Source organism: Chiloscyllium plagiosum, unplaced genomic scaffold, assembly GCF_037043375.1.
Source record: "Chiloscyllium plagiosum isolate Xiang-an unplaced genomic scaffold, Cpla_swu_hap1 HiC_scaffold_12, whole genome shotgun sequence".
Lineage (NCBI taxonomy): Eukaryota > Metazoa > Chordata > Chondrichthyes > Orectolobiformes > Hemiscylliidae > Chiloscyllium > Chiloscyllium plagiosum.
The window spans coordinates 98,735,435-98,749,714 of NW_028270150.1; the positions used below are offsets into that span (position 1 = coordinate 98,735,435).

The following is a 14,280-nucleotide window of genomic DNA, read 5'->3' on the forward strand; positions in this document are numbered from 1 at the left end:
TCTTGGCCCACTCGCATATTTTCATTGTTCCTTTACTCAGCAACCCTCACACATTCTACCCAGACCAGGTATAAGTTTAACTTTACTCTGGGACAAAGGCACTGGATTGAAAGGAGTTCAATGACCCTGTTTGTTCAGTGACTGTAATTAATGTCAATCTCTGTGGGCCCTAACTGAGTCTCTGGATGGATTCCTCCTTCTATTAATAAATGAGTCTCAGCTGCAACATTCCTTGAAACAGGGAGAGATGACAGAGCAGAATCTGAGGAGAGCAGACTGCAATGTTCCCACAATGGGCAGGAATCTCTCCGGGATAATTGAGTATTTTTCTACAAATTATCACCAGATGTATTTGAAACATCGGATCCAATACATACTTTGGATTATTCAACACATTTACTATCCGACTCTCGCTGCTGTTGGTATTCCAGGTAAGTGTCTCTGTCTGGCTGGTAATTCTGTGAATCATGGTTTAACTTTATTACTGTTCTTGTCATTTCCCATTCTGTTGCTTGCTGCTCCTGCTGTCACTAAGTCTCTGTCTCCCTCCCAGTAGATTTATAAACTACTAGACTCCTGCTATTCTCACTTTAATCTTGTGACGCCCAATACCATTGTCTTTGGTTCCTGTCACACATTCAGTTTTCTATCATTTGCCTTGATCCACCCCCTGGCTTCAGGCTGAACCAAAATGTTTGTAGCTTCAGGACACCCTTTAACCCTAACCTGAGGTTTGACCCCACATCCTCTCCATTGCAAAGCTTGTTTTCCATCCCCTCTGTAATATCTCCGTCTCCTGCCTGCTTCATCCGGGATGCTGCACACTACACCTTCTCTGGGTTTCATTAATCCAGATTCGAGTATTCCACTGATATCATCTTTAACCTTACAGTGTCAACCCTCAATAAACCAGAACCCATCCAAAGTCCTGCTGCCCGTTCTGAACTCCCATCATGTTTGGTTTACCATTTCTCTTTGTGCTAATTGACCAACAAACACTCCTGATCCAACAACTTCCCATTTTAATGTTCTCATTTTTGAATTCAAATTCCTTCAAGGCCTGACCTGTCTAATTATTCCCACCCCCGGTCCCATCCTTATCGTCCTGTACGTTGAGTCACAGAGACACAGGACCCTTCCCCTTCTCAGTTCTCTCCCCATCGTCCTGTAAATCTATCCTCTTATAATTTCTATCCAATTCCATTCTGAAAATTCATTTCTTTCAATTTGTCTCTCCATCTTCTACATCTTACTTTTTCCCTCTCCCTCTTCTCATATTTAAACCTCTCTCTCTGTGTCTCTCTCTCTCTGTCTCCCTCTCTTTCTCTCTCTCTTTCTCTCTCTCCCTCCCACTCTCTCTCTGCCCTCTCCCTGTTCTCTGTGTGGTCAGAATGAGGGAGGTGCACCTGCCTCTGTTAGTCAGTGTGTGAGGGCCCTGCACACCCACCCAGCCCCAGAATAACCCAACCAGACCCTCCAAGGACAATGTGCTCCAGTGTAGGGCAGGCTTTCTCCAGACCAGCCGCAGCCCTCAGGAAGTACCTAGACCTGGTGGTAGAGCGAGAAAGCAGATGTGCTGGTGGCACAGGCGACATGTTATTGTAAAATAGTTTTGCACATCTATGCGTTCACCCTTTACAATCAACTCTGCCTGTGAGTCTCTCTCTGGCTACAAATCTGGCATTACAGGGACTGGAGCCAGCCATCCCTGTCACTGCACACCGCTCCATCGCCCCAAGTGGGAGGTAACCCATAGCTACCGTATCCAGGCAATGGAGAAATCACAGGTCACTGTCACACTGGCAGCTACATTCTCACTTTTTAGAGACACCAATGTGCTGCAGAAATGACTGGACTTCCCGAGATATTCAAATTATTCCCAAGTTAACAAAATGTGCTGCAGAGAAGTGACTGAGGAGGATTCTGGGAGGAATCAGCTCAGCCACCAGGAGTGAACAAAAAGGAGGCAAGCTCCAGCTGAGAGGCCATTATTGGAGTGGCCATTTTGAGAAGGGCTGCTTTGCTGTTGAAGTGCTGTTGGAGGTTTAAGTGTGGGTTTTGGTTGATACTGGGATACCCGGTGAGGAGGGTGATCAGCAACGAGGTCAGGGTATGGTAAGATTCTGTTCTTTGTGTTACTGTGAGGTGACAGAGATGGCAGTTAGGGCAGTGGAATGCTCCTCCTGCCAGATGTGGGAGATCAGGGAATAGTCTAGTGTCCCTGACGACTGAGTCTGCAGGAAGTGTGACTGGTTACAACCCCTCACAAACCGGGTGGTTGAGTTGGAGGGAGAGTTGGATACACTGAGGAGCATACAAGGGGCAGAGAGTGTGATAGACACTAGTTACTGTGATGTGGCCAAACCACAGGTTCAGTCAGGGAGATGGGTGACTGCCAGGAGAGGCAGGTAGTGCAGGAGTCTCCAGTGGCTTTTCCCCTCTCTAACAGGATACTGTTGGGAGGTATAACCTCTCTCAGGAAAGTACAACAGCAGCAGACAGGCCTGTGGTACCATGAATGGCTTAGCTGCAAACCTTTGGGAAGGCAATTACATAGAACATTAGGTGACTCGCCAGTCAGGGTCACAGACAGGGTATCTGTGGCTGTGACCGAGACTCCAGGATGGTGTGCTCCCTCCCTGGTGTCAGGGCTGAGGGCGTCTCTGAACATTGTATCGAATTCCTCAGGGGGAGGGGGAGCGGGCAGAGGTTATTGTACACATTGGTACCAATGATATAGTGTGGAAAAGAGGTGAGGTCCTGAAGAGTCATGAACAGGAGTTAAGCAGATGGTTAAAATGTAGGATCTCAAGGGAAGGAACTTGGGAACTATTAGTTTCAGCGAGAAAAAGAAAAGGGGGATTTAGCAGATGAAATGTGTGGCTAAGAGCTGGGGCAGGGATTCAGATTTTTGGATCATTGGGACATGTTCTGGGGCAGAGGTGATCTGCCCAAGTGGGACATGTTGTAACTGAACTGGAGGGAATCAATATCCTGGTGGGGAGATTTGTGAGAGCCTCTTGGGATGAGTAAAACTAATCTGGCAGGGAGATGAGGACAGGTGTTGAGGGACATCCAAAGGAGCAGGGAGACATAACAGAAGGTTGATGACAGGAGAGAAGATAATGAGAGCAAGTAAAACAGTCGAGGCAGTGTTGGTAATCATCGTACTAGACAGGGCAGACAAATGTACGCAGGTTTCAAGGGAAGTCAGGGTTAAACTGCAGTTATTTCAAAGCAAGAGGCCTGACAGGGAAGGGAAGTGAATTCAGGGCATGGATGGATACATGGGACTGGGACATTACAGCTATTACAGAAACATGGCTGTGACCAGTGGTGTGCCACAGGGATCAATGACGAGTCCACTGTTATTCATCATTCATTTAATGAATTTGGCTGAGAATTTAGGAGGTATGATTAGTAGGTTTATGGATGCCACAAAGATTGATGGTACAGTGGAAAGTGAGGAAGGTTACCTTGGAGTACAGTGCGATCTTAACCAATTGGGCCAGTGGGCTGAGGAATGTCAAATGGTGTTTAATTTTGCTGGGTCAACCCAGGGCAGTCCGGACCCAGTTATTGGTCAGGCCCTGGGGAGTGTTATAGAACAAGGAGATCGAGGGGTACAGGTGCCATTGCTTCTTGAAGCTGGAGTCACAGGTTGGCAGGGTGGTCAAGAAGGCTTTCAGCATGCTTGCATTCATTGGGGAGAGCATTGAGTATAAGAGTTGGGACATCTTGGGGCAGTTGTGCAAGATTTTGGAAAGGCCACATTTGAAGTTACTGTGTACAGTTCTGGTCACCCTACTATAGAAAGGATATAATTAAACTGGACAAAGTGCAAAAAAAGATTTTCTAGGATGCTACCTGGACTGGAAGTTTTGAGCTTTAAGGAGAGTCTGGATAAGCTGGGAGGTATTTTTCCCTTGAGAATATGAAACTTTATACATGTCCATAAAATCATGAGAGGCAGAGATAAGGTAGATAGCCAACAAGCTTTTCCCATGTTAGGGCAGTCTAAAACTAGAGAACACAGGTTAAGGCCGAGAGGGGAGATTCACAAATAGGTTGAGAGGGACAACATTTTCCCACAGAAGGTGGTGAGTGTCTGGAATGGGCTCCCAGAGGTAGTGACAGAAGTGAGTACAATATTGTCATTTAAGAAACATTTAGACAGGTACATGGTTGTGATAGGCATAGAGGGATATGGACTAAACGTATACAAACTGGACAAGTTTAATTGTACCAACCGGGTAGCATGGACATGTTGGGCAGAAGGGCCTGATTCCATGCTGTAAACCTGTATGACACTAAATGCTCTGAGCTGTTTGGGGAATGAGCTGCAATGTACAATATTAAAGGGTCTGTCCTTCAGGTTCTGGGTGTGTGCTGAGTGACCTTGCCCTTTGAAGGGGCCTCCCATTGCACAGACTTGCAGATACTCCACCCCCACCCGAGGCTGCACATCCAAACACTTACCCTGCTGGCCTCATGTTCAGGTGCAGCCATCTTCATTTCTGAGTCACAGCAGGATGGAAGGCAAGAGCAGGCTTCCCTCAGACACTGAGTTCCAGCCTCCTCCTCTGCACACAGGGGAACCCTCAAGGATAAAATGGCCCTTCTGCTAGTGCAGCCCCCACACCCTGTTAACCTCTCAGACTTCACACTTCTCCAAGTCCCCAACCAACCCATCTGCATCTACATACCCTCCAGCCCTGAGCCCAGTCCCGTCGGGTCAATATGCCAGGTTTGGGAATGCACTGGCACCCTCCTTGTATCCAGGGTGTTGATAACTCTCACTGAACCCCTCCCCCTTATATAGTGAGTTGTCTCCCTGCAGTATCATCGTTCCTCAGCTTCCCAACTCCGATTCCCACTATGATGTTCCCTAGGCGTCATTCCACAGGAGTGGTCTCCTTGGCAGTGCCCTACGAGTGGCTCGGAGGTGTGCCAGGATGGTGTGTGGTGAGACTGGCACATGTCGGATTCCAATGTCTGTGACCGTGGGCTGTGTGTGGTCACCACCCAGAAACCGGACCTTGAGCTGTTGGTGCTGGGGTTCCAAGCTGGAGGGCTGGAGGAACAAGCAGTGAGCTGGAGTCACCAGGTTCCCAGTCAGACCTCTTTCCATGACTGGAATTGTTAGTGTCTAGTTTCTATCCAGAGGATGATAGAATGGGCATCTGCATGTTAATGAGGTGAGATTTGGGTTAATGTGGGTGATTACGAGCTATGTCAATAAAGGCCTCTCACCACAGCCCACCTTGTTCTTGCCCCTGTATTACTCCCTCGGTTCCTCTTGTACTCTAACTGTTCATTCTTTGTCAATCGTTTTGCCATTTTGAGCTGACTTTTATTTCCTGTTCCTGACCTACCAGCCAACGTTTAGCAATTATCTGCTTTTTATTGAACTTAAATGTATTTTAAACGCGGATGGTGGGTGCTCCATTTGGAAGTTTTCCTTTCTCATTTTGAATGTATTTATTGTGTGTAATCTGAATTATGTCCTTCAATGCTGACCACTACTGAGTTCTCCCTGAACCTCATTTCCATGTTCACTTTCATGCTCTCAAATCTACCCTTACTTAAATTTATAACACAGGTCTTGGACCCACCCTTCTCTCCCTCACACTCTGTTTCCCCATCGGCTGTAATTTTTCCTGCTTCACATATTTCTCCAGTTCCATATTTATAATTTACTATTGAATCGATATATGTCACTCTATTAGACTGTGTATTCCGAATCCGAATCACTCATTGTGTGGAACAAATATGTTCATGTCACCCTCTGCTTCTTTTGCCAATCATATTAAATCTGTGTGCTCTGATTATTGCCTTTACAGGTCTTTTGGAGCTTGGAAAATGGAGGATGCCATTCAGCCCATCAAGTCTTCTCTGCCATTTAATTCAATCCTGACTGACCAGACACTTCAATGCCTTTTATAGACGATCCTCCTAACTCTTTATGTGATTGATCCTCAAAGATTTATCAACCACTACTTTCGATAGACTCGTAGGCTGACCTGCCACAGCCCTCTGTGAAAGAGCTTTCCAAAGATATTGAACAAAACAATTTCTCATCAACAGAGTCCTAAATGGGATGTTTCTTATTCTTAATCAATGCTTATTTCGAGTCTCCTTGACCGATATATTCCTGTATCTATTTTGTATATCCTGCCAAGCATTCTGTAGATTTCCCACATGACAATAACTCCGATTTCCCTGGTCCATCCAAGTATCTGTATTCCCTTCGTGCTGGAACCCGCACTGGTTAAAATGTCCTCATACCCATTGGAAAATTTCCACGTCCTTATTAAAGTGTGCTGCCTAGTACTGGTCACAGAGCAGAAAGCCCAAAGATATAAACATCAAATCCATCACTGATTGTTCTGACAAAATACAAAGGTCTTCTCCAACTCCATCACACTACCCTCTTGGTTCCAGCATAAGTAGCATTCCCCTCGGTAACTGCTGTGCCGATGGAATCGTTGAACTGACTGTTGTTCTGAATGTATTTAAGATGGTCGTTGCGATGACTCTGTATTCCCCCATTTGGCCTCCCTCCACAAGCGTTCTTTCTTGATTGACTCGGCCAGTGATGATCAAGTGGTCGAATCCCTCAGTAAAACTGGTGATGTCAATCTCGATTCATTGACTTAAACAGCACTGAAGGAGGCTGGTCAACAAAGATCTGACAACACTAATGCCACTTTACACCTGTAGCTCTGGAGACCATCAAACAGAAGTGAATATTTAATGACTGATTAAGGGTTAAAATCGTTTCAACTCAATACCTTTTCAGACGGTGAGTTCCAGATGCCCACCTCGCTCTGGGGAAAAAAAAAATATTTTCTCTCCTCTTTACCCTCTGCTTCTCACGGTAAATCTATGCCTCCTGTTTATTGACCTCTTTGCTCATGGCGAAAGCGTCTTTCTATTCACCCTATCTCCAGCCCTCATAATCTTGTACACCTCGATCAGGTCCCCTCTCACTCCTTACGGCTCCAAGGTAAACAGCCCCAGCCTTTCCAATCTTTCCTCATTGCTCAGACCCTCCAGCCCAGACAACATTCTGGTGAATCTCCTCTGTTTCCTCTCGAGTGCAATCACATCCTTCCTACAATGTTGGTGACCAGAACTGCAGTCAGGACTCCAGTTGTGGCCTAACCAATGCACAACACCACCACCCAACCCGTCCTTTTCATCTAAGCCTCTGCTAATAAAAGACAAGTATCTAAAATGCCTTCTTAACCAGGTTATCTACCTGACCTGCTACCATCAGGGATGTGTGGCTATGCATCCGAGGTCTCTCTGATCATCAGTCCTTTCCAGGGCCCTATCATTCGTGGAGTAATCCCTAGCCTTGTAAGCCCCTCCTAAAATAAAACATAGAACAATCCTGTGCAGTACAGGCCGTTCGTTCCTCGATGTTGCGCCAACTTAAGAAGTTAATCTGATGCCGAACCTACACCATTCCATTATTATCCATATGTATGTCCAATGCCCATTTAAATACCCTTGCCATGCCACGCCCCTCCTACTCTCTGAGTAAAGAAACTACCCGTGATGTCTGTCTGAAATCTATTACCCTTCAATTTAAATCTATGCCCCATCACGTTAGCCTTTACCATCTGAGGAAAAAGGATCTCACTATCCATCATATCTGACCCTCTGATTATCTTTGACGTCTCAATCAGGTCACCTCTCAACCTTTTTCTCTGCAACGAAAACAGCCTCAAGTCCCTCAGCCTTTCCTCATAAGACCTTGCCTCCATACCAGCAACATGCAAGTAAATCTCCACTGAACCCTTTCCATAGCTTCCCCATCCTTTCCCAGAACTCCACAAAATACTCCAGGTGGGGCCTTACCAGTTTCTTGTACAGCTGAAGCATGACCTCATGGCTCTGAAACTCAATCTCCCTACCAATAAACTTCAACACACCATATGTCTTCTTAACCACCCTGTCAACGTGGGTTGTAACTTTCAGGGATTTATGCACCTGGACACTTAGAACTCTCTGTTCATCTGCACTGCCAAGAATTTATCCATTAGCCCAGAACTCTGCATTCCTGTTACTTCTTCTGAAGTGAACTATCTTGCACTTTTCTGCATTAAACTCCATTTGCCACTTCTCAGCCCAGCTCTGCATCTTATCTATGTCCCTCGGTAGCCCACAACAGGGGCTGCACGGTGGCTCAGTTGACCTGGTTTTGATTCCAGCCTCAGGCGAAAGTCTGTATGGAGTTTCCACATTTTTCCCATGTCTGTGTGGGTTTCCACCCACAATCCAAAGATGTGCAGCTCAGGTGAATTAGACATGCTAAATTGCACATAGTGTTAGGTACATCAGTCAGGAGTAAATGTAAGGAAATGGGTCTGGGTTGGTTATTCTTCAGAGGGTCGGTATGGACTTGTTGGGCCGAAGGGCATGTTTCCACGCTGTATGGAATCTTGTCTTTTGGCAATATCTGCAAAGCTACCGACCTCAGTGTCATCTGCAAATTTACTAACCAATCCTTCTACGCCCACATCCAGATCATTTATAAAAATGACAAACAGCAGTGGCTCCAAAACAGAAGCTAGCAGCACACTGCTGGTAACTGAGCTCCAGTATGAATATTTCCCATTTGCCACTACCCTCTGTCTTCATTCAGCTCGCCAACTTCTGATTCAAACCGCTGAATCAACTTCAGTCCTGAAATTCCATATTTTGTGCGATAGCCAACCATATGGAGCCTTATCAAAAGGCTTACTGACGTCCAATCCCTCGTAACCTTTTCCAAGACCTTACCCACAACTGAATTAAGGCTCATTGGTCTATAATTACAAGGGTTGGCCCAAATCCTCTTCTTAAAGAAGGGAACAACATTTGCTATCCTCCAGTCTTATGGCAGTACTCCTGTTGACATTGATGACATAAAGGTCAACGCCAAAGGCCCTGCAATGTTCTCCCTGGCTTCCCAGAGAATCTGGGGGTAAATCCCATCCAGCCCAGGGGGCTTGGCTATTTTCAGATCTTCCAAAATGATAAAAACCTCCTCTTTGCCAACTGCAATCCTATCGAATCGAAGAGACGGTATCGCGATATTCCCACTGACATTGACCTTTTCCAATGTGAATACTGATGAAGGGAAAGTAACCCTTTTTCCAGGTTGAGTTCCTGTTGTCCCTGCTCTGCCCAGCTGCCCAGGCCATCGCAATCCTCCTGCAGGTTACAGATACCCTCCTCACTTTTTACCACCCTGCCAAGTTTCATGCCGCCTGTGAACCTCTTTATCATATTCCCTGAATTTAAGTCTAAATGATTCATCAACACAACAAACAGCAAGCTCTGTGAAACCCCAGAGGAAACAGACTTCCTGTCACAGAAACATCCCTCAACCATTCCCCTTTCCTTCCTGCCTCTCAGCCAGTTTTCGATCCAACATGCCACTTACCTGGGATCCCATTGGCCCTTACAGTCTTGACCAATCTGCATGAGGGACTTTGCCAAAAGCCTTGCTGAAGTCCATGTAGATCATGTCATATGCACTGCCCTCGTCAACACACCAGGTTACCTCCTCAAAACATTCAGCAGTTATCAAGCACAATCTTTCTGTAACAAATCCTGGGTCTGATTAATTATTCTCTCTTCAGGTGCAGATATAGTCTCCCTGCCCTGTCCTTTTGGTCCCCTTTGTTGGTGTATTTCTCCTACAGCTGTGAGACTGAAAGGGAACCGAGATTGTCGAGCTTGCAGTTCTGAAACCACGTTGGGAATTGGGGCAGATGCCTTAAGCCAGTGTCTGCAGCCTGACAAGGCCACATGGGGAAATCCTTTTCCAATGCAGGGAGGCTTAGCAGGGAGACACCTCGACAGTTATGGCAATCTCTGCAGTTGCTCTTGTTCATGTACAGGGTCACAATCCTTGCATCACACACTCCCTGTGGAAATGTCCCCTCCTCCAGAAGAAACTGAGAGGTTAGTGCAGAAGCTGCAGGAGTGGGGGTTTCTGTGCTTGATGAGGACTGGAAAAAGTGACTGGAGCTTTGTCCGTGAGTGTGTGTCGAAAGCTTTGCTAAAGCCCTCCACTGTTGGTTTGATTCCCAGCTCTGCCGTAACAGCGAGGCTGTTAATGGTGTCTAGAGCTTCCTCAGTGACAATGTTCTCCCAGTGTTATAGCTCAAGGCGAGGATCTTCCCATCTCTCCAACTATTTGTTACAGTGGGTGATGATCTCTCCTGCTTTTGTTTCAGGGTCGAGCTGTTTCTTTTCCTCATGAATCTTTCACCTTTCCCATCCCTTCATCCATACATTTCCCTGTGATGGACTAGCTGTGGATATTCCTGCAGAGTTAGGAATGTTATTATTGGATCGTTGCTCAGCATTCTCTTGGACTTCACTTCAAATGGCTCTTTCTGCATTCAGAGATTCCTCACTCAGATTTCTCTTGTAATCGATGAGAGTGGAGATCTTGGCTTCAATGGCAGGCTCTATCACAGTATGTGTCACCTCAAACCAGTCTGTGATGCTTAACTGCTGCTTCTTGTCTGTTCAGGGTGTGGTCTTATAGATGATGGTGTCTCATATAATGTTCCATTTCACTTCTGCTTTCTGAGTGGGAATGCTGCAAAGTGCCTTTCAGTCTTCTTGTGGAAGTGTTGCTATGTATTTGAGAAAGCAGTATGACTGACGTTAACATAAGGGTAGTACATCTGCTTTGAATGAAAAAGAACTTCAAGGGTTCCCCGCTTACTTTGGTACAAATCAGAGAGATGTGTGCTTCAAAGTATAAAGGATTTATTTTTGATGGCTCCTCTTGAGAGTTATCTTTTGATTTTCAGGGCTACCTTTACACTCTCACTGTCTCCTTTATTAATTGATGCAGTCAACATCTTACATTACCTAATGTGTATGTTTTGCTGTGTTGGATACTTACATTTGTAAGCAGAATCCAAGGAACTTATCAATTTTATTAAGGAGTATGAACCCCCAATCAAGCCACAATGTTCTTGGAAAAGATTAATTTCCTGGATGGATGCTGTAATTAAGTTGGTACAAGAGCACAGGCATAACTTAGCAAAATATGTTTTTTTCCCCAATATAGCTGACACACACTTCATGAGACACACAAAGCTGTAATGATAAACATCCTTCTTACAGACTGGAGAAGTGACCGCTCATGGATTTCCACACATATTCACAAAATTGGAATATTTCTCCACCATATTGTTGCTACCTTTTTATTACTGAGATATGAGAAAATGAATATTTATTTCAATAAAATGTGGAGCTGGAAAGGCCCAGCAGGTCCGACAGCATCAGAGAAGCAGGCAAGTCCTGATGAAGCATCCCGACCTAAAACATCGCCTTTCCTGCTCCTCTGATGCTGTCTGACCTGCTGGGCCTTTCCAGTTCCACATTTCATCCTCTCTAACGTCAAGCATCTGCACTCCTTATTATCTCCAATAAATATTTATCTGTTTGTTAACTGATCAGATAAAAATTTCAGATGTCAAATTCAAAATAAAATAAAACAACTTATATAATGTACATGACAATAGCATCCACTGATCACTCTCCCATCGAGTATCCCCTGACCATATGTAACCTTAATCTGGAAAGACCTCATCCATTTGCAAGTAATTAATGCCCTCAATGATTTCATGTTTTCCTCATTCCTGGTCAGCTGAAATATTTTATTAACAGTTTTGAAACTAGTCTCTGCTTGCAATGATCCTCTTCTCTCTCACTTCAGACTTCACAACCTCTCGCTCCCTCAACCACCCTCTCGTAGTTTTTAACTCTTTCGCTGTCTCTCTCTTTCTCTCTCTCTCCCTCCCATTCTCTTGCAGTTTCACTCTCCCTCTTTCATTCCCATCCTTCCTCTCCCTCTACCACCCTCTCGTGGTTTTTAACTCTTTCTCTTGCTCTCCAATATCATAATCTCTGTCTCTTTCTCTTCCTCCCACTCTCTTGCAGTGTCAGTCTCTCTTTTCCATCCCCCTCCTTCCTGTCTCACTTGTCCTCTTGAGGCCTCTCCTTGTTCCCCATCCCACTGGTTTCTCAGTACCCCTCAGCACCATTGTGACAGCACCATCTCCTGGCAGTTTTCTTATGGCCTCCCCATAATTTCCCAATCCCAACATGGCCTCCTTGTCTCATCTGGGATTACTTGGAACTTCCCTCTTGCCCCTACAACACTCCTGGACCTGTCTGCAATGGCTGGCTTGGCTCCTCCCTCTGGCTCTCCCTCCCACACATGGTTCCATCCACCTGCTCCAAGCCCACAACCCATCTTTCCCCAGAGAGACCTTCATTGGCAGCAGTTACTGAGCTGCATACTGGACCCGCATCCAAACCCTACTCACCAATCACAAGTTGTTTCTCTCTTGCACTTGTCACTGATCAGCTCATCAGTAAACCTATCAACAGCAAGCATGCAGAGAAGCAGCTTATGTTTGGAGGAGCACCGGCTTTCCATTCTCACCAGCATCTGGGGACTTTTGGAAAATTAAAACCAGCGCATCTGCTATCTCATTCAGCATTCCTTTGAAAACCTTTGGATGCATTTTGTCAGAATCTGGGATAAGTCAGTCTTTAGTTCAAATAATTTTCTGAGCAACCATACCTCATGAATGTCATTGTTTTTAGATCATAGCTTCCTTTCAAGTTTTGAAAATCACTAAAAGTCTCGTAAATTGCTAACATTGATTTTATTAAGGTGTAACTTTACTCTCAGCTGGAATTAACATGTTCTTGTTTATCTTCCTTTCTCATAGTTAACATAGTGACAATAGTGATTCTGTCGCAGAGAAAATGTGATCTTTCTAAATGTATCACTCGCTACCTGGTGGCCATGGCAGCAGTGGACTTACTGCTCATGATCATTGATCTGATATTGAGACACATTCCAATTATTTATAAAACTGAATTTACATTTCTGAAGACCGTCCCCGTGTGTAACATCCACGCCATCCTGGTTTCTGCAGCTATAGACTGCTCCGTCTGGTTCACAGTCGCTTTCACCTTTGATCGATTTGTGGCCATTTGTTGTCAAAAGATGAAAGGCAACTATTGCACTGAGAAAACAGCAGCCGTGGTTCTGGGAACAATAACAGTGCTCAGCTGTTTAAAGAACATTTCCTGGTATTTTATGCTAACACCTTGGTATAGTCTGAGGAATAAGCCTTCGTTTTGTGTGACTAAAAGGTACGTTAGGTTATCTCCCGTCTGGGGATCGATTGAGCTTATTCACTACATTCTGACCCCAGCGCTCCCATTTGTTCTGATTCTGCTGCTCAATGCTCTCACTGGGAGGTACATTTTAGTGGCCAGCAGAGCCCGCAGGAGACTCCAGTCTGACAGCAGGGGGCAGCATTCCAAGGACCGACACTTGGAGAGCCGAAGGAAATCCATCATTTTAATGTTTGTTATCTCAGGGAATTACATCCTGTTATGGTCAATGTTTCTGGTGTATTCTGTGTGGAAACGAATGCATCGTTTGGGTTTTAAGGCTGTCGTTTTCCAATACATTTTACGAGATGTAGGATTCATTCTCCAGCTCCTGAGTAGCTGCACAAACACATGTATTTATGCCGTGACCCAGACGAAGTTCAGAGAACAGCTGAAGAACATGGTAACATACCCTTTTGCTCGATTAGTGACATTTATGAAAGGATGAGATGGATTGATGCATTCTGGGATGAAAAACTGTTTGGTTGGGGAATTGTCTGGTTAAAGGTTTTCATAATGAAGCATGTATCAGGCCACCAGGAATGGTCAGTTTTACATTTTATTCATCAAATTTTCCATGTAACACAAGCAGTCGGTCTGTACCAGTTCCAACTGGCTGGTCTTATGAAGGTGTAAAGGGTACATTGAACATTACAGTGCAGTACAGGCCCTTCGGCCCTCAATGTTGCTCCGCCTGTCATACTAATCTGAAGCCCCTCCCACCTACACTATTCCATGTACGTCCATTTGCCTGTCCAATGACGACTCAGATGCACTGAAACTTGGCGAATCTACTACCGATGCAGGCAAAGCATTCCATACCCTTACTACTCTCTGAGTGAAGAACTACCTCTGACATCTGTCTTACACCTATCTCCCCTCACTTTAAAGTTGTGTCCCCTCATGTTTGCCGTCCCTATACTTGGAAAAAGGCTCTCCCTGTCCACCCTATCTAACCCTCTGATTATCTTGTATGTCTCTATTAAATCATCTCTCAACCTTCTTCTCTCTAACGAGAAAAGCCTCAAGGCCCTCAGCCTTTCCTCATAAGACATTCCTTTC

The 14,280-nt window shown here is 45.2% G+C and overlaps 1 protein-coding gene across 1 annotated transcript; it reads left to right on the forward strand.

The window, feature by feature from the left end:
* The first annotated feature begins 247 nt into the window (after window positions 1-247).
* Window positions 248-13,666, forward strand: LOC148148642 (putative G protein-coupled receptor 139). Its single transcript, XM_087992359.1, has 2 exons — window positions 248-431; window positions 12,765-13,666. The coding sequence occupies exons 1-2, from the start codon at window positions 248-250 to the stop codon at window positions 13,664-13,666; spliced, it is 1,086 nt and encodes a 361-aa protein (XP_087848485.1).
* The last annotated feature ends 614 nt before the right edge of the window (window positions 13,667-14,280 follow it).

What these genes read in the sequence shown, in the direction of transcription:
- LOC148148642 (XM_087992359.1), top strand. Translation starts at nt 248, where the DNA reads ATGACAGAGCAGAATCTGAGGAGAGCAGACTGCAATGTTCCCACAATG. An exon ending in CGCTGCTGTTGGTATTCCAG is followed by an intron (nt 432 to 12,764) that starts GTAAGTGTCTCT and finishes CCTTTCTCATAG; the next exon opens with TTAACATAGTGACAATAGTG.